The 17,749-nt window shown below is 44.0% G+C and overlaps 1 protein-coding gene across 7 annotated transcripts in view; it reads left to right on the plus strand.

The window, feature by feature from the left end:
* Positions 1 to 16,263, plus strand: part of PROCR (protein C receptor) — a 20,606-nt gene extending 4,343 nt beyond the window's left edge. For 3 of the 7 annotated variants that reach the window (XM_070588182.1, XM_070588183.1, XM_070588181.1), the window contains 5 exons: positions 10,026 to 10,124; positions 10,555 to 10,705; positions 12,889 to 13,140; positions 13,570 to 13,848; positions 14,078 to 16,263. In XM_070588182.1, coding sequence (XP_070444283.1) covers positions 10,026 to 10,124; positions 10,555 to 10,705; positions 12,889 to 13,140; positions 13,570 to 13,848; positions 14,078 to 14,193 — 897 coding nt within the window. In that variant the 3' untranslated portion in view covers positions 14,194 to 16,263. Of the gene's footprint in view, positions 1 to 10,025; positions 10,435 to 10,554; positions 10,706 to 12,888; positions 13,141 to 13,569; positions 13,849 to 14,077 lie in introns of those variants that run through there. The other 4 variants (XM_008525465.2, XM_070588184.1, XM_008525463.2 and 1 more) reach the window with 3 other exon arrangements.
* Positions 16,264 to 17,749: the final 1,486 nt, after the last annotated feature.

A 17,749-nucleotide genomic window follows, 5' to 3' on the forward strand; every position in this document is an offset into this window, starting at 1 on the left:
ATAAAAGGGAAAGGCCAATACAGAATAAAAAAGTGAGAGCTGATTGCCATGTCTTCTAGCTTTAGCTTTATGGGATTCTAAGCTCAACATCCCCTTTCTTTTTGCTAGAAAGTCAGAGTAGACTGTTCAATTCCCTGAAGCCAGAAGCCAAGCCATTTTAGTTCTCCTTCAGCCCAGTACTCTTGACCACTTTTAGCACAGAAGTATCTCGGAATTCCTTTTCTACCATCTGGAGGCCATGTGGTTCAAGTGGATTCTTCCAGTTGCCAGAGCAGAGATTGCGTACTACATACTTTTGGACTGCCAAGAAATAACTTGTTTATTCCTGGGAAATTTCTCACCTGTTGCTTTGTAGAAATGCTTGAATTTCCTCTGTCCCCAGTATGTGTAAACATTTAGAGCAATGCCTCCTTGGTCAGAGCCCCAGAACAAGTTTTGTAACACTCATGTTCCAAGTGAACTCGGACCTGTGGCTAAATCTGCATAGAGAAACCTAGCCATCCTAGTTGTATTTAGGCAAAAAGTACAGAATCAAGAAGTGGCCACAGATGCCCTCCTAGTCTGGTCAGCCGCAGGCTCTGAGCCAGATTACAATCTTTGAGATCTCAAACCCTGAAAATGGTACCCATCCCACATGTGCAATTAAAAAAAAATAATGATCCTATATGATTAAAAAAAATGGAGGCAATAGCCAAAAGGTGGAAGCACGACAAGTTTCCATCACTGGATGAATGGATGAAAAAATGTAATGTAAATACAACAGAATATTATTCAGCCTTAAGAAGGAAGGAATTTCTGATGCGTTGCTACAACACGCATGAACCTTGAGGATATTAGGCTAAGTAAAATAAGAATAAATATTGTATCATACCACTTATATGAGGTACCCAGAGTAGTCAAATTCATAGAGACAGAAAGTAGAATGGTGGTTACCAGGGGCTGAAGGGAGACGAGAATGGAGAGTTATTGTTGAATGGGTACAGAGTTTCCATTTGGGAAGATGAAAAAGTTCTGGAGATGGATGGTGGTGATGGTTGCACAACAATGTGAATGTACTTAACACCACTGAACTTTACACTGAAAGTGGTTAAGATGGTAAATTTTACATAATATGGATTTTACCACAATTTTTAAAAATTAAAAAATGGGAAAAAATTAATGGATAGTGAGCCAACAAATTTCTGATTTTTTCCATGCTGTCTACTTCACTGCCTTTCTGGAAATAGCCAGTTCTTTCAGAGAAAATACGTTCTTATTGAGGGGGTGGGTGCCTGCTTTGCTGATGTCCAAAGTAGATACTTTCTCTCCCTATTTGCTGATACAGAATTAGCCTCATGCCACCCCAGGCTGAGGGAAGGAAGAGCACAGGTGTCCTACAGGGTTCCCCCCTCAGCCTACCAGCCCCGTAGCCCCCAAACTCTGCTGCTGGAGAGAAAGAAAACTCTACTAGAACGGACATCCTCTCAGCAAACATTTATTGAGAGTCTTACACTGTAATAGTGATACTAGTATCTATTAAATTAAACTTACTAGTCTTAAGAAAAGCTATCCAAAACATGTTACTTTTTGTGTGTTAAAGTTAAAGTAAAAAGATGATCGTGTGACCTTTTGATGTCATAATAAAGCATTGACTAGCAGGTCCACTTAAGGATCATCTCCCTCTGAAGAAAAATTGAACATTATTTACACAATTGACTAGGGCCCAGACATTTTACAATTCTGTAAAGTAATAAGGTATGATGATTTTCTTTTCTGTCTGGTAGAGAAGGTAACCCTAAAGGTTTTATTACCCTGTAGGACATCAATCCATTTTATAATAATTTAGCAATCTCATTTCAATATTTTCTTTTCTTTTCTTTTCTTTTGAGGAAGATTAGCCCTGAGCTAACATCTGCTGCCAATCCTCCTCTTTTTGCTGAGGAAGACTGGCCCTGAGCTAACATCCGTGCCCGTCTTTCTCTACTTTCTATATGGGACGCCTGCCACAGCATGGCTTGCCAAGCGGTGCCATGTCTGCACCTGGGATCCAAACCGGTGAACCCCGGGCCACCGAAGCAGAACGTGCACACTTAACCACTGCACCACCAGGCTGGCCCCTCATTTCAATATTTTCTTTTTCATTGACCATAAAAACTCCAGTTCAGGGGATGGCCCAGTGGCATAGTGGTTAAATTCAGAGTGCTCCACTTCTGCAGCCCGGGTTCATGGGTTCAGATCCTGGGTTGCGACCTACACACTGCCCATCAGCCATGTTGTGGTGGTGACCCACATTCAAACTAGAGGAAGACTGGCACAGATGTTAGCTCAGGGCTAATCTTCCTCAAGCAAAAAAAGAGGAAGACTGGCAACAGATGTTAGCTCAGGGCGAACCTTCCTCATCTTCCCAGTTTTTATATTCTGTTTTGGACTGGCTTTGTCATCCTGCTAGTCTCCTTATTAATGAGTTAAATGAAACTTTGACCCATGCTCACTGTCTATTTGTATGAGAATAATGTTTTTAACATACTGAGAATTATCCTTGGCACTAAGTGTCAGACCCTGGGTTAAGTAATTCACAAGCCCACAATGCCCCTTTGAGATAGTTTCTATTTTATCCCTATTTTCCAGATGAGAAAGCTGAGGCACAAAAAATACAAAACAATTTTTTCAGTTCCAATTGCGTGCCAGGCACTTTGCTAGTCACAATTTTCTCTCCTTCCCTGAACATCCTATTTATTTATTCATTCACCCATAAACACGTATTGAGCACTTACTGTGTGCCAGATACTCTGCTAGGCTGGTGATAGAGAAATGTTAAAACACATTCCCTGCCCTCACAGCTTTTGGTGTGGGAGGACAGATGCTTAAACGGACAATTATCATGGGAAGAAGTAAGGGCTATGAAGAGGGGAAGGAGAGGGCTGTAGTAGAAGAGGGAATATCTAACCCAGACTTGTGAGCATGAAGTCAGGGAGGTCTTCCTGGAGTAGGTGACGCCTATTTTAATAGGTGTTAGATGAGTCAAAGAAGGGGGTGAGAATCATCTCAAGATGAAGTCTCAGTTCCCAGCGCAGTATGGCAGACTCTTCATCAGACTCCTGCTTACGCCTTCACATCACTTCTCCCTCCTCACCGTCTGTTCTGTTTTTGCTATACTTAAGTACTACCAATTTCTCAGATATTTTATACTCTTTCTCCTCTCACATTCTTTTGCGCCTTCCTCTCCCTCTGTCTGAAATAACTTATCCCCTCGCCTTCTGCCCTACGCCCATTCCCACCCCTCACTTGTCCTGCAGGACCAGCTTAGGCATCACTACCTCTGAGAAGTCTTCTCTGACCCCAGGTTAAGTTAGAGGACTCTGCTCTCCCCAGGTGGCCCCCATGCTCCCCAACCCCAGTCCTCCACCTCTCTGGCCCTCTATCTTAATGCTTATCATACTGTATTATCACATGTCTCTCCCCTCCTTGATCATCTGCTTCCTAAGAAGGGATCTCATCTGCTTCAGGTCCCAGCAAATAGTAAGTGCTCAATAAATGCCCACTGAATAAAAGAATGAAGCAGCATATGAACAGCTCTAGAGGAAATAAAAACAGGAGAAAAGAGAGCTCTCAGAAACTATTAGAAATAACTTGTGAGCAGTCCACAGTAGCAGAAGCACAGAGTGTAGTGGCAATTGCTATGGACTAAGCTAATGAAAATGGTATGCCCAGAGCTGTACTAAGTGATTGACTTATATTATCTCATTTCATTCTCACAACAACTCCATAAGGCAGGTACTATTGTTCTTCCTGTTTTACTGATGGGCTCAAAGAGGCCACGTGGCACGCCCTAAATCCAATGGCTACCAAGTAGCAGAGCTGAGATGTGAACCCAGGTGGCTTTACCCCAGAGCCCGTGGCCTTGTCCTCTGTGTTACTATCTATATCACCTCCACTCTGGGTCCTAGGTGGAGGAAGTGGGCTAAGAAGAGAGCACAAAGATGCCCCTAGGAGTTTACAGTCCAGGAGAGAAGACAGGGGATAGAACACAGCAATATAACTACAGTGGAAGGCAAAGTTCTGTTGGTTTCGGGAGAAGAGTGTGAGGTCCCTTCTCGCTGGAGGCGTCTAGGAAGGCCTTTCCAAAGGAGGCGGTACCTGATGAAGAGTAGAATGTATGTAAAAAGGACAATGCCTCAGGGAGAAGTTGTTTATCTCAGCAATGCAAGGCTAGATTAACACCAGAAACAATGCATTTGCCACATTAACAAATTAAAGATGAAAAGTCACATGATCATCTCACTAGATAATGACAAAGAATTTGAAAAACTCAAAACATTCGTGATAAAAACTCAGCAAACTAGGAATAAAAAACTAGGAATAAATAATCCAATAAAGGGTATCTATTTTTTTAAAAAATACAGCAAACATCATATTTAATGGTAAAAACATTGAAAGCTTTCCTTTTTAAATCAGGAAAATGACATGAATACTCTCTTATATCTTCTATCATCATTTCTATTTAACATTGATACTAGCGGTCATAGCCAGAACAGTAAGTTGAGAAAAAGAAACTGTATAAAAGTTAGAAAAGAAGAAATAAAACTGTCACTATCTACTAGTGACATGATTATGCATATAGAAAATCCAAAAGAAACTATAAATAATTATTGGAATAAATAAAAGAGTTTATTAAGGTTTCTAGATACAAAATCAACCTGATGAAATGATTCTAAAATTTATGTATAGAAGTTCAGTATACGAAAACAGCCAAGACGCTCTTGAAGAACAAAGTGGGAAGACTTAATTTACAAGATATGAAGATGCATTAGAAAACTATACGGGCCGGCCCGGTGGTGTGGTAGCTTTGTTCGCATGTCCCGCTTCTCAGGGGCCCGGGGTTCGCCGGTTCAGATCCCCGGTGTGGACATGGCACTGCTTGGCAAGCCATGCTGTGGTAGGCGTCCCACATATAAAGTAGAGGAAGATGGGCACGGATGTTAGCTCAGGGCCAGTCTTCCTCAGCAAAAAGAGGAGGACTGGCAGTAGTTAGCTCAGGGCTAATCTTCCTCAAAAAAAAAAAGGAAAACTATACTAATTGAGATAATGTGGCGTTAGTGCAAGGAGGAAAAAAAAAAGCCATTGAGACCAAATGGACACATTTACTGTAAGTCAGAGATGTCACTGCAAATCAGTACTGAAGGGCAGACTTTCCATAAGTGGTGCTGGAACAATCAGATATCTACACAAAAGAAACAAATCTTGACCTCCACTTCCCACCATACACCTGACGGTAAAAGACAAAACTATAAAAATTTTGAAAATAAATAGGAGAGTATCTTCATGATGCCAGGGTAGGGAAGAATTTCTTAAACAAAGTACAAAAAGCATGAACTAATGGAAAAGATTGATAAAGTTGACCTGGAAATTAGAAACTTCTGTTTATCTAAGGACAAGATAAAGAAATTGAAAGGAACATTTGCGTGCTCTGTGTTCAGGAAACCAGGAGGAGCAGATTTGGTTGAGACTGGAATGCATGGAAAGATAGGGCTGGAAAGAGAGGCAGGAGCCAAGACAGGAATACCAGGCTCCCACCACTTACTGGGCAGGCCAGGGCTAGAAGCATCCTGACTTTATGGGACTTCTTGACATGTTCCCAAAATTGGGGTGTGTTAGTGTCTACAGCAGAAAATCTGGTTGACTCATATCTGTTCCTTTGCCTCCCCTTCAGGAAACCATACTTAACATCTACCCTCCATTCTTCCTGCTGCAGGGTCAGTTCTGTTTGCTGCCCCCAAAGCCAAGCTCCTTTTTTTTCCTCTCCCACCCACTGAATACGTACTGTGTTCTGGCACTTTGTCTGAGTCATCTCATTTATCCTCATAGGATGGTCTAATAGTTAAGAATGCATATTTTAGAGTCCAGCTCACCTGGGTTTGAGTCCCAGCTCTGTCTTTTGCTAGTTGCGTGTCTTCGAGCAGGTCCATTCACTGTTCTGTGCCTCTGTGTCCTCATCTGTAAAAAGGGAATAATGGCTGTTTCTTCATACTTTTCATAGGGCACTAATGAGAATAAAACATATGCACTGTGCTGGCTTAATACACTGCCTAGCACACTGTAATCTCTCAATACATGTTATTGTTCTTATTCCACATCCTAATGGGGGGGGGGGTGACCTCTTCAAGGCCCTCACTGCACTGTTAGCTGAATTGGGCCTGATTGGTAAAACCTCCTCTCTTCAGTAGCTCACAGGGGAGGGAGAGGGCTGGTCCTCTGAAGTCTAGCTGGGCACACTGCCAGCCCCTGGCTCAGCCCAGCTCCTGGCGGGGCCTCTCCTCACCCACTGGAGCTACACCAGCACTGGCCCCGCTCAGCTTCCTGTCTCCCTTATCTTCCCCCACCATGTACTCTCTGAGGTGGGAAATGCCACCACTTGCTTCCTTCACTTCCCTTTGCTCAGTGGGAACCTCATTCTTTAGGCCTCAGTCAAATACAGCTGCTGGCCCTGCACCCACTCTGCTCTGCGGTTTTCTGCCTCTCAGCCACCCAGGCCAGATGCAGCATAGGCTCTGGCTCCAACCACAGCATTTCCCTTCTCTTCCCCACCCCCAATTCTGGGTTTAGAAGGGGAAAAGGGGACACATCTGAAGCTGCCCCATTCACCAGCTTCCCTACTCCTCATACTCTTTTTGCGCTCCCTGTACCCAATCCCATATCCCCATCCTCTTTGAATTCAAATGCCTGCTCTTCACTTCCAAGCTGTGTGATCTTGGGCAAATTACTTAGCTCTTCTGGGCTTTAATCATCTCATCTGTACCATGGAGACAATGAGGCTAGTGCTATGGGCCCCAGAGGAAATGATAAATATAAAGCCCTAGCACAGAGTGTTAATTTTTGGCATGTTTTATATATAACGTAAATATTCAAGCATGTTGGAAGTATGTGTTCAAAAATGTATTGACAGAGAGTAATCCCCCAAAATATTTGAGATACTATGTGGTGGTTAAATTCACAAACTTTGGCATCAGAGAGACATGGGTTTAAATTATAGCTTTTGCTGTGTGACCTCAGGTCAGTCACTTACCCTCTCAGAGCCTCAGTCTCTTTATTAGTAAAATGATGTTAACAAAACCCACCTTGTAGGACTCACATACGGATAAAGCAAGATTATTTATTTAAAGAATTTAACACTGTTCCTAGCCACAACCAATGTTACCAATAATAATAATTGTTGTCTCTGCTATTTAAATTTCGGGGCACTGGTGTGTGAAGAGGGTGCTTGGGAAATAGCTGCTGCTGTTGCCACCTCTCCATGACAGATCTTAGCTAGTGGGAAAGACCCCTCTGCAATCAGCTCTGTGGATGGTGGTGGGGACCCACTTTAACCCCAGGGGCCCAGGCCCTACCTACTTTGATTGAAGACTGACAGCACTCAATTCCAAATTGATTCAATTATATACTTTGTTACCCTCCATCCCAAAGCACCCTTCAAACCCTCAAGCGAAAAAAAAAGGCAAAGCGAAAAGATGCACAAACTCACTAGGAATCAGATAAAGCAAAGCAAAACCAAAATGAAGTGCCATTTCACACGCAACCACCTGAGAATGCCAAGGGTTGGCAAGGATGTGGAGTGAGGGATCTCTCACGCGCCGCTGGGAATGTAGATTGGCCCAACCTCTTTGTAAAACAGTTTGGCAATATCTATTCCACTCCCAGGTTGGCACCTCCAAAAACTCTCCCACATATGCACAAGAAAACACGGACAAGAACATTCATATCAGCATTGTTTGTAATAGCGAAAAACTGGGGGAAAAACTTTACTGTCTAACAACAGGAAAATGGATAAATAAATTGCAGTATATTCATAAAATGGCATTTTATAAAGCAGTGGAAATTAACGGACCCACACATAGCAACATGGGTGAATCTTGTTAATATGTTAGGTGGAAAAAGCAAGTTTCAGAGGAATACATGCACTTAAATCCCATTTATATAAAGCTCAAAATGTGCAAAATACTGCTATATATTGCTTACGGATATATACATATGTAGTGTAAGTATATAGAAATGGAAGGAAAGGAAAATAGCAAATTCCAACTAGTGGTTACTTTGGGGGGCCGGGCCGGAGTGAGAGAGACATGGCTGAAGAGGACTGCACTGGGGGCTTCAATTATATTGATATTTTCTTTCTTATGCTGGGTGGCAGGGACATGTATGTTTCTAATAAACTTCTTCAAGCATGAAATAATTCTTTAAATATGAAATATTTCATAATAATCTTTTATAAAAGGCAAGACAATGTAATAGGCAGTGATTTAAGTCCTTCCACTTTTCCTGAGTCCCAGTCCAGGGAAACAAGGCCCCCATTCTTCTTCCAACTAGACCATTTTGGTGAGCTGGAAAAAGATTTTAATGCTATTTCTTAGCTAGTTTGCAACAGCTGAGAGCTGAGCATGGACATTCATCAGAGAATGGGAACCTCGTGGGTGTCCAGGGTTTGGCCCAACGCCATATGATATCAACTCTTCCTTCAAGGAACAGTATATAAAATAAAAACTTAAACCCCCCCCTCAGCCATTTACCTAATCCCATTCCCCAGGAGCAATCTCTATTGACAGTACCTTCCAGGTATTCTTCCTATGTATATACAAATACACAGATAAATAAAGGTTTTTTTAAATATGAGAATGGACTTATATATGGATTACTTGTATAGAAGTAAAATTTTTAAATTAAAAATCGATGGAATTATACTATATGTATTGTTCCACACTGTCTTTTTTCACTTGTCAATGTCTCATGTCAATATATAAGCTCACTCTCTTTTACCATAGTATTACTTAAACTTTTATGTTTAATCCAACCAGAAATATATGATCACACATAGATGTAAAAACTTCAAACAATACAGAGTGATAAAACCCTTCACGAAATAGACTGATAAAGCCTTTCACAAGATTGCCACCCCTAACACACACACACACACACATTTGTATACACTCTTAATCTCAGATCTTTCCCTGGAGATAAACCACTACTATATTTGATGTACATCCTTCCAGATTCATTTACTCCCATAAAGAAATATGTTGTTTAGTTGTTGTGTGTGTGGTTGACATATAAATGGTTCTAAATTATACATAATGTTCTGCAACTTACTCTTGGAGAGGTATGCACATCGTAACTCTCATTCAGTGACCCATTTAGCTGATATTTATTATTTATTTATTACCATATTTACTATGTGTACTATTCTAGACACAGTAGTGAACAAGACGGACAGTGTCTACTCTCACGGAGCTTACGTTGTGGTGGGGCATTCAGACGATAAACGTAAATGAATAGGTAATATAATTTCAGGTAGTAATAGGATGAAAAGAGAGTGGGGGTTGGGCAGTGGAGGGCTATTTTTTTAACTGCATAGTATTCTGCAGCATGGATTATCATAGTTTAGGGGATTCACTTTCAGATTTTTCTACTTGCTTCCTAGAATAAGAGTACCTCTTACACTGCTATCCAAAACCCATCATAGAAACACAAATGCACAAAACCGAAACACACACATATACAACTGAACAAATATTTTATGAAATAATCCTTACCCCTATTAAGGGTGATGAACTAAAAATTTTTGTTCTGCTCTATTTCATTAAAAAAAAAACCCTGCTAATCATGGCCTACTAAATTGTTTTCGCTGTCCACTAATAGATTGTGATCTCAGTTTGAAAAGTATTGCTTCACTGAGATTTAGATTGTTCATAATTCTCCCCTATTACAAACAATGCTGCAGTGAGCTGCTTTATGCTCATTCTGGGACTATTTCTGAGAACAAGATCCCTGATTGTGTAATTAGTATTTACTGAAAATTCTGATAAAAGCATGCTGGAAAACTGAATTCTAATCTCGGATCCGTTACCACCATGATGTATAAACTTTGCGCAAGTCTCTGCACCTCTCCTGGCCTCGGTTTGTTTTTTCGTTTTTTTTTTTTTTTTTTGAAAGATTGGCACCTGCACTAACATCTGTTGCCAATCTTCTTCTTTTTTTTTTCCTTCCTCTCCCCAAAGGCCCCCAGTACATCGTTGTATATTCTAGATGTGAGTGCCTCTGGTTGTGCTCTGTGGAACCCGCCTCAGCGTGGCCTGATGAACCCAGGATCCAAACCGGTGAAACCCCGAAGCAGAGCGTGAGAACTTAGCCACTCGGCCACGGGGCGGGCCCCTGGGCCTCAGTTTTCCCATCAGGAGTCTGCTGATACTACACCCTAGAGCCTGCTCTAAGTTTAAAGCCAATGCCCCACCCCCTGACTCAGCGAGGGCAGGACTTCTCTCCAAGCCCTTCTCCCCCTTTTCCGCTCCCTGTTCCTCGGAAGCGGCCCTGGGAAAAGGGAGAAGGCAGGTCTGGACAGAAGGGCGCGCTGCAGGGCGGGGCAGGAGGGCAGAGGGAGGCCAGCCCCCTAGTAGGAAATGAGACAGGGTAAGAACAACACTTTATAAGCCTGATGTCCTCTTCCTCCTCCGATCCCCTGGCCACCTTCCAGCCTCCTCCTTTTAGCCTCCTCCCCTCCCAGACAGTCCTCAGTTCTTTCTCCCCTAGGCTGCAGCTGGCCGCAGCCTCCAATCGGCCAGAGCCAGGAACCCAGGTGGGATCAAGAATCTCAGACCCAGGATGTTGACAACATTGTTGCCACTGCTGCCTCTACTGCTCCTGCCGGGCTGGGCCCTCTGCAGCCAGGAAGCCTCAGACGGTGAGTGGAGGGCAGCTCTCCTGCCTCGGGGCGGTTCTGGAGACTCTCAGCCTGTCTGCGTACATGGGCAAGACCAGAGGACCTTGTCCCACAGTGTCTGTCTGCGGCCGGCTGGATCTCTCTGTAGGGCAGGCAGGGTCCTGGGGACTGGATGTGTCCCAAAGCCAAGGCGAGGGAGTACAGCTCAGCCCACGGGAACGGGGGAGATGGAGGACGCTGGGGGGAAACAGGACTGGAAAAATAGGAAAGGGATGGGTAGAAAGGGTTAGGGAATTATCCTCGGGAGAGGGGAGAGATGGGGAGAAGTCTGGAAAGGGAGAGCTCTCTCCTTTCCAGGTGGATGGAGGGTGATGGTGGATGAAGGTGAGTCTAGGGAAGATGAGATGAGAGATGGAAGGAATGGGAAGAGACCGGAAGACTTGGGGAAAGACTGAGGCTGAGATATGTGAGGCAGGAAGGTGAAGGAAGGTGAGGTAGAGAAGGTGAAGACAGACTGGGGGCAGCTGGTGAGGTGAAATTCAGGAGAAAGAGAAGATGAGCTCAACGGGAGAACTCAGAGGGGTCAGGCTGCCTGAAGTGGCTCCATTTCAGCAGGGAAGGGGCATTATTGCCTGGCATTGTAATTGCTCAGGGGCCTTCTCTCCCCTCTCCCCTAATCTCTATAGCTTCAGTCAGAGAGGGAGCAAATAATAACGAATATACAGTCAGTACTCACTATGGCTAATACATGTATTGATTCACTTAATCCCACAGAATCTCTCCAAGGTGGATAATATTATCTCCATCTCTCAGAGGAGGAGAGTGGGGCACAGAGCAGTTAAGAACTTTGTCTAGGGTTAACCACATAGACATGCTTATTCACACCTGCAGACAGAGAGCACAACTTCTCCAATGCTAACGTGGACAAGACACACCCCCCCACACATTTACAACCCCAGACTCACTCCTTCCTCAAAGATTCTCTGGGTACCAACTCTGTGCCAGGCTCTTACTGGGTGTAGGAGGCAGAGATAACCAGATATGATTCTATAGCCCAGAGGAGCCCAGTGTAGCCTGTGTGTTTGGAGACAGTTATATAGAATCTGGGATCACTGAAACAGACCCACTGTGTCTGGGAGGGTAAAGAGGAGAGGCATCAGGAAAACTTCTCCAAGGAGAGGGCAGCTAAACTGGGTCTTGAAGCATGAAGAGAAGTTTGCCAGGAGGCAAAGCAACCCACACATGCTATTCACATGTCAGCCAAAAGGAAGCATGAGGAACTCCGAGTAGTTGGATATATTTAAGCACAGAAAAGAGGCTGAAAAAAGCAGGTGGGTCCTGGTCTCTGGCAGCCTTGAATGCCAGGCTAAAGACTTTGGACTTGATTCTGTGGACAGATACCCTATGGTGAGGCAGTACAGCTGAGTAGCTAAAAGTGCTGGACTGGGACTGGCCTGCCTTCAAACCTTGGCTCTCCCATACCATTTGAGCCTGTTTCCCATATGGACTGGTGTTAATAATAGTCGCCGCTGCATTAATCTAATGGGAGGAAGGTACAAATAAGATAAAGTATGTAAAGTACAGTGCCCAGCTCATAATAAGCACTTAATAGCTATTAGCTATTATTATTATTATTATGGATAGGGGAGTGTGTCACTGGAAGATTTTAAACAGGAGAAGGACATAATCTTATTTCTGGGTCAGGTAGAGGTCAGATTAGAAGGTGTGAAACTGAAAAATGAGGGCAGGGGGATGAGGAAGGAAGTTACTACCCCAGTCCAGATGAGAACCTATGAGGCCTGAAATAGGGACACGGCAGAGGAGACAGGGAACAGGAGATGCAATTGGAATTTTACTGTAGGTCAAGATTTGTTAACCAACCGGAAATGTGGGGGAAGGGGGGAGAGAGAGAAAGCAGATTAGGGCGGCTCTTCCACTGACTGTTTGGATTACCATGGAGCAAGTGGCTTCCACTCTTCTGGCCTCAGTTTCCTGATCTGTAAAAGGAAGATAATAATCCCTGTACTGCCATCCTGGCAGGGCTGCTGTGAGCATCAAACGGGAGGAAGCGTGGGAGGACACTTTGTAGTTAGGAAGGGCTGAGAAGGTGGGCAGCCGGCCTCTGGGTAGGGGGTTATTATCTCTGGCTACACGCCGACCCCTCCCACGCCGGCCAGGCCTAACGCACTGACTCCTGCCCCCAGGCCCTCGGAACCTCCACATGCTCCAGATCTCCTACTTTCTCAACCCCGATCAAGTGTGGCACCAGGGGAACGCATCGCTGGGGGGGCTGCAGACGCACATGCTGGAAGGCCCGGGCACCAACGTCACGATCCTCCAGCTGCAGCCCTTGCAGGACCCCGAGAGCTGGGCGCTCACAGAGAAGAGGCTGCAGCTCTACCTGAGCCACTTCTCCGGCTTCGTGCAGCTGGTGCACCGGGAGCGGCACGTGGCCTGTGAGTGGAGCGCACCCCGGGAGCCTGGCCTGGGCGGCGCTGGTCAGGGCAGGTGGCAGGCGTGGCCCGTGGGTGAGATATGACAGGGGCGGGCCTGTGGGGAAATGAGGTCAGGGAGGGGGTCTTGTGGATGGGCCTGGCACCGTGGGCCTGGTCTTGTGTGAGCGGGCTGCGGAGCCCAGCGGCGGCAGGGCGCCTACTTTTGCTGATTGCTGGGTGGGAGGTTGAGGCTGGAGAGGAGTGGGTGTCCTAGTTGACGGGCCCTCTGTCAGGCTCTCTTCCTGCTGGCGTGATCTCGGGGTAGATTGTTTTGGAAGGCCCTGTCCCTGATTCTCCCTGAACCCTGAAAGTTCACTTCCCCCTGGTGGATATCCCCGCACACCTAGCAGCCTCTCCACACACCCCCCTGACTCTGAACCCCATCCACAGTTCCTCTGACCATTCGCTGCTTCCTGGGCTGTGAACTGCCTCCTGAGAGCTCTCAAGCCCATGTCTTCTTCGAAGTGGCTGTGAATGGAAGCTCCTTTGTGAGTTTCCAACCAAAGACAGCCTCATGGGTGGCAGGGTCCCAGGCACCCTCCAAAGTGGTCACCTACACCCTGCAGAAGCTCAACACCTTCAATCAGACGAGCTATGAACTGCTGGAATTCCTGCAGGACACCTGTGTGCAGTATGTGCAGGAACACCTCGCCGTGAAGAACTTGAAAGGTATGACGGGATTGGAGAGGGGCCTGTGTTGGGTGGGTTCCAAGCAAATGGATGGATACCTTGAGCAATAGGAGGCCCAGGACTTGGGGTTTGGGTCAGAGTACACACAGCTGAAGTCAGTTGGTGAATTAGTCTCCTTCCTTTGGGGCTGAAATCCCTTGAGGTTTGACTCAAACCATGGACTTCTTGGGGGTATGTTCTTCAGGCTAACTCTTTGCATATTCTACAGGGAGCCAAACAGGCCGCTCCTACACTTCGCTGGTCCTAGGCGTCCTGGTGGGCAGTTTCATCATCGCTGGTGTGGCTGTAGGCATCTTCCTGTGCACAGGTGGACGGCGGTGTTAATTACTCTCCAGCCGCCTCTGAAAAAGGGCTGGACCGATGGGGGCTGGCAAAGGAAGATCGCAGCTCACTGCAAAACCAGACTCCCCATCTGGGACATTATATACCAGCACATTTGGAGTGGCAACTCCTTTCTTCTCCCAGATCTGTCCACCAAGAGTTTGGGGGAAGGGAGGTGAGGAAGCTAGGTAGACAGAGTACTTGGTTTGCTAAGAACCTAAGAACTTGCACGCTTTGCTGAATTGGTCTGAGAAGTGAATGCTTATCTCTTTGTGGAAAACAGATGATGGAGTTGGGGCAGGGGAATCTATGGCCTTCTGTCCAAAGACAGAATCACCTGAGGCATTCAAAACACATAACCAAATAAAACAAGTCATCCACAACCAAAATAAACAATTCAGTGCTTCCAGGTGTGTCCGACTTGGGAAGGGATACTGGTAAAAGAGAGGTAGAAAGAAATAACCAGAGAAATGATGGAAGTGTAAAATCCAAGTCATATGGGGGCCAGGAGTTATTAATCAATTAACAATAATAATAAATTCCTTACTTATGTATAAGGCATTGTTATTTCCTCTACTTTGTAAAACTTCTGGAAAAGTAGACTATACCCTTTATTTCTCATCTCCTCTTCACTCTTCAACCCACTGCAGTGTGACTTCTCTAGAAACTGCTCTAAGATCATCAATGACTGCTAATTGTGAAACCTTCATCTTCTATGATATCTGCAACATATCACTTTGTGGACTAGAACTCTCTTTTTACTCCAACTTCTGTGATGCTATACTTCTAATTTTTAGAAACTATTCTGGCCCCTCAGTCAATCCCTTTGCCTATGTCATCTTATTAAATTCACCTTGGAAATGTTGACTTCCTTAGAATTCCGTTTTTTGGCTTCTTTTGTTCCCCTTTAAACTGTACCCTTTCTGGGTGACCTACTAACTTCCATGGCTTCAAATGCCGTCTATCTTTGGTGATTTCCAAGGGGAAGCAATAGAATCTTGTTTTTAAAAGCATCAGACAGACTCAAGTTTTACTTCTTTGAGCCAGGCATTTAACTTCTTCAAGTCTCAGTTTCTTCATAAGCAAAAGGTATAATAAAATATATAAAAAGGGTATAATAAAAAGAACACCTACCTCATAGAGGCATTATGAGTATTAAATAAGATAATATATATAATATAATATATGCATACTCAATAAATATAGCACTTGCTGCTGACCTCCAGACTCCCCCATTTGCATTGATTCTTGAAAATCATCTCTATCTTAATGTTTTGCAGACATTTCAGAGTCAAGATGTTCAAAATTACATTCCTTATCTTTCTCCCCAAATCTGTCCTCTCTCTTGTGTTGTTTAGTATCAGTTAAACAGAATTACCATCAAATCATATCAATATAGAGACCTCAGTGTTAATGTTTATTTACTCCCTCTTCATCCCCACCTACAAAGTACGATATCTATAGAATCCATTCCCTCCTATCCACTCCATTGCTTTTGTTCAAGATATCATAATTAATCTATTTTTCTGTGCCACCCAGTTCTATCTTCAAAGAAAGACTTGCTGTTGAGCTACAGGGAGTACAGCCAACAGATAACCTCTAGCTGCTTCAGTTCCTTCAGTGTCCGCCTCACCTGCCAGGAACAGTCCTGAACAAGGTCACGCTCATCCTGGGGCTGTCTTCATCCAGTGACTGAGCAAAGCAGGAGTATAAACATTCACCATGCTGGCCCACTGCAGGGCAATTCTGATGAGCAATATTCACTCCAGAGCTCCTTGCCAGGTTGGCTAGGTCTTTGTCAGATCTACATTGCAGTTTGACTTCTCCCTCTACTCAATCCCTCTTTCCTCCCCCCAGTTAATATCTTGCACCTCAAACTCTGTCTCAGCATCTGCTTCCAGAAAACCCGACCTATGACTGACAATCTGTCTCTCTCTCCAAATTGAGAGCTTTTCTCAGTCTTTTGTCTGGACCATGGCAACGGCCTCCTCCTAATTGTTCTCCTAGCCTCTAATTTCTCTGAGTTCTAATTCATCCTCATCTAATACATGGCAATAAAAAAAATAGATCTGATCATGTCATTGTTCTGTTTTTTAAGTTTCCCATCTTACTGAGCTAAATTCAGAATCCTCAAAATGACAGAATACAACAGTAGTAACACAGAAGTTTACAAAGAGAAAAGTGAAAGACCCCTGCTTTCTCCTCCGCACTAAACCCTTACCCCAAAGGGTTGCCAAGATTCTTAGTTGCAAGCAATAGAAAGCAATTTTGCCAACATAAGGGGGAAATAAATATATGGGAAGGTTATCAAATAATCCTCAGAGGTGATGAGAAGCTCAGCTAATCATGCTCAGAAAATAGATCCGGGGATCACAGCCAAAGTCATAACACAGGAATGGTCTAGTTAAGGATACCACAGCTGGAACCACCATCTCCATCACCACTGCATGCCGCCATCTTAAATGAATTCTACCCTTTCCCGTGTCTTTACACTATTTGTTCAAGATTGAAAGTCCTGGTAGGGGCATCCAAAAGACCAAATCTAGCTCATTTGCCTTTGCCTTAGCTGCAAGGGGGGAGAAAGGAAACCTTTAGGTATCTTTGGCTTCTCTTGTGGGAGGTGGGACCCTGTCTCCCATTAAGATTCACACAGAGAAAGAGGTTTCAGATGTTGAGAAACCAAAACGAAAAACAAAACCCTAAAAATATTCACTATATCTCTTACTATCAATTTATTTACTCATTCAGTAAACATTTATCAGTAACTTCAATGTACAAGGTATTATTCCATGTACATTGGAAGTACAAAATGATTAAAACAGGTCCTTCTCGAGGAGCTCATTATTTACTGGGGAAAGTAAAACATATACAAATGAGAATAATACAAGACAGGATATCCTAAAAAGTGAAAGAAACATATAAATAAAAATGTTGTGTTGTGATTTACTGTCGTAGCTATCATTTACATATTGCTTTATCGTTCTTCGAATGCTTTAATTTGCATTTATCATTTAGTGCTCGCTGAGATCTTCTAACATAGGTGTTCTCCTCATTTCAGATTAGGAAACATGATTAGTGAAGATAGTAAACAAAACAAAGTAAGTGGCAGAGCCAGGATTCAAACCCATGCCTTTGTGTCCTAGAATTTATGCTTTTTCTCCTCTACTAAAACTAAGAGAATCAGAGGAATCTGAGGGGGAAATGGGATTTGTGGATGGGTAAGCTGTAACCATGCCCAGATAGGAAACATAGAAGAGCTTAAGTAATGGCACAGAGGTAGGAAAAAGCAGAGTAAATTTTAGGAAGGATAACTAGCCCCATGTGATTGGACAATAGAGGAATGGTGGGAAATGAGACTGGAAAGTAAGCTGGAGTTTCAGTACATTGGACCTCTAGAGCCCCGTGAAGGAGTGTGTTCTTTACATGGTAAAAAAAAAAAAAAACTAGGAAATTTTTGAAGGTTGGTGGACAGAAAGCTGCTGAACTCTTCTTTCCCCTTTCAGCTGCATTGTAAAAATGTAAAAATGGGGCTTCAAACAGGTTGAGACCTACCCTCTCT

The sequence above is a fragment of the Equus przewalskii genome, chromosome 21 (assembly GCF_037783145.1).
Source record: "Equus przewalskii isolate Varuska chromosome 21, EquPr2, whole genome shotgun sequence".
In the NCBI taxonomy this organism is placed as follows: domain Eukaryota; kingdom Metazoa; phylum Chordata; class Mammalia; order Perissodactyla; family Equidae; genus Equus; species Equus przewalskii.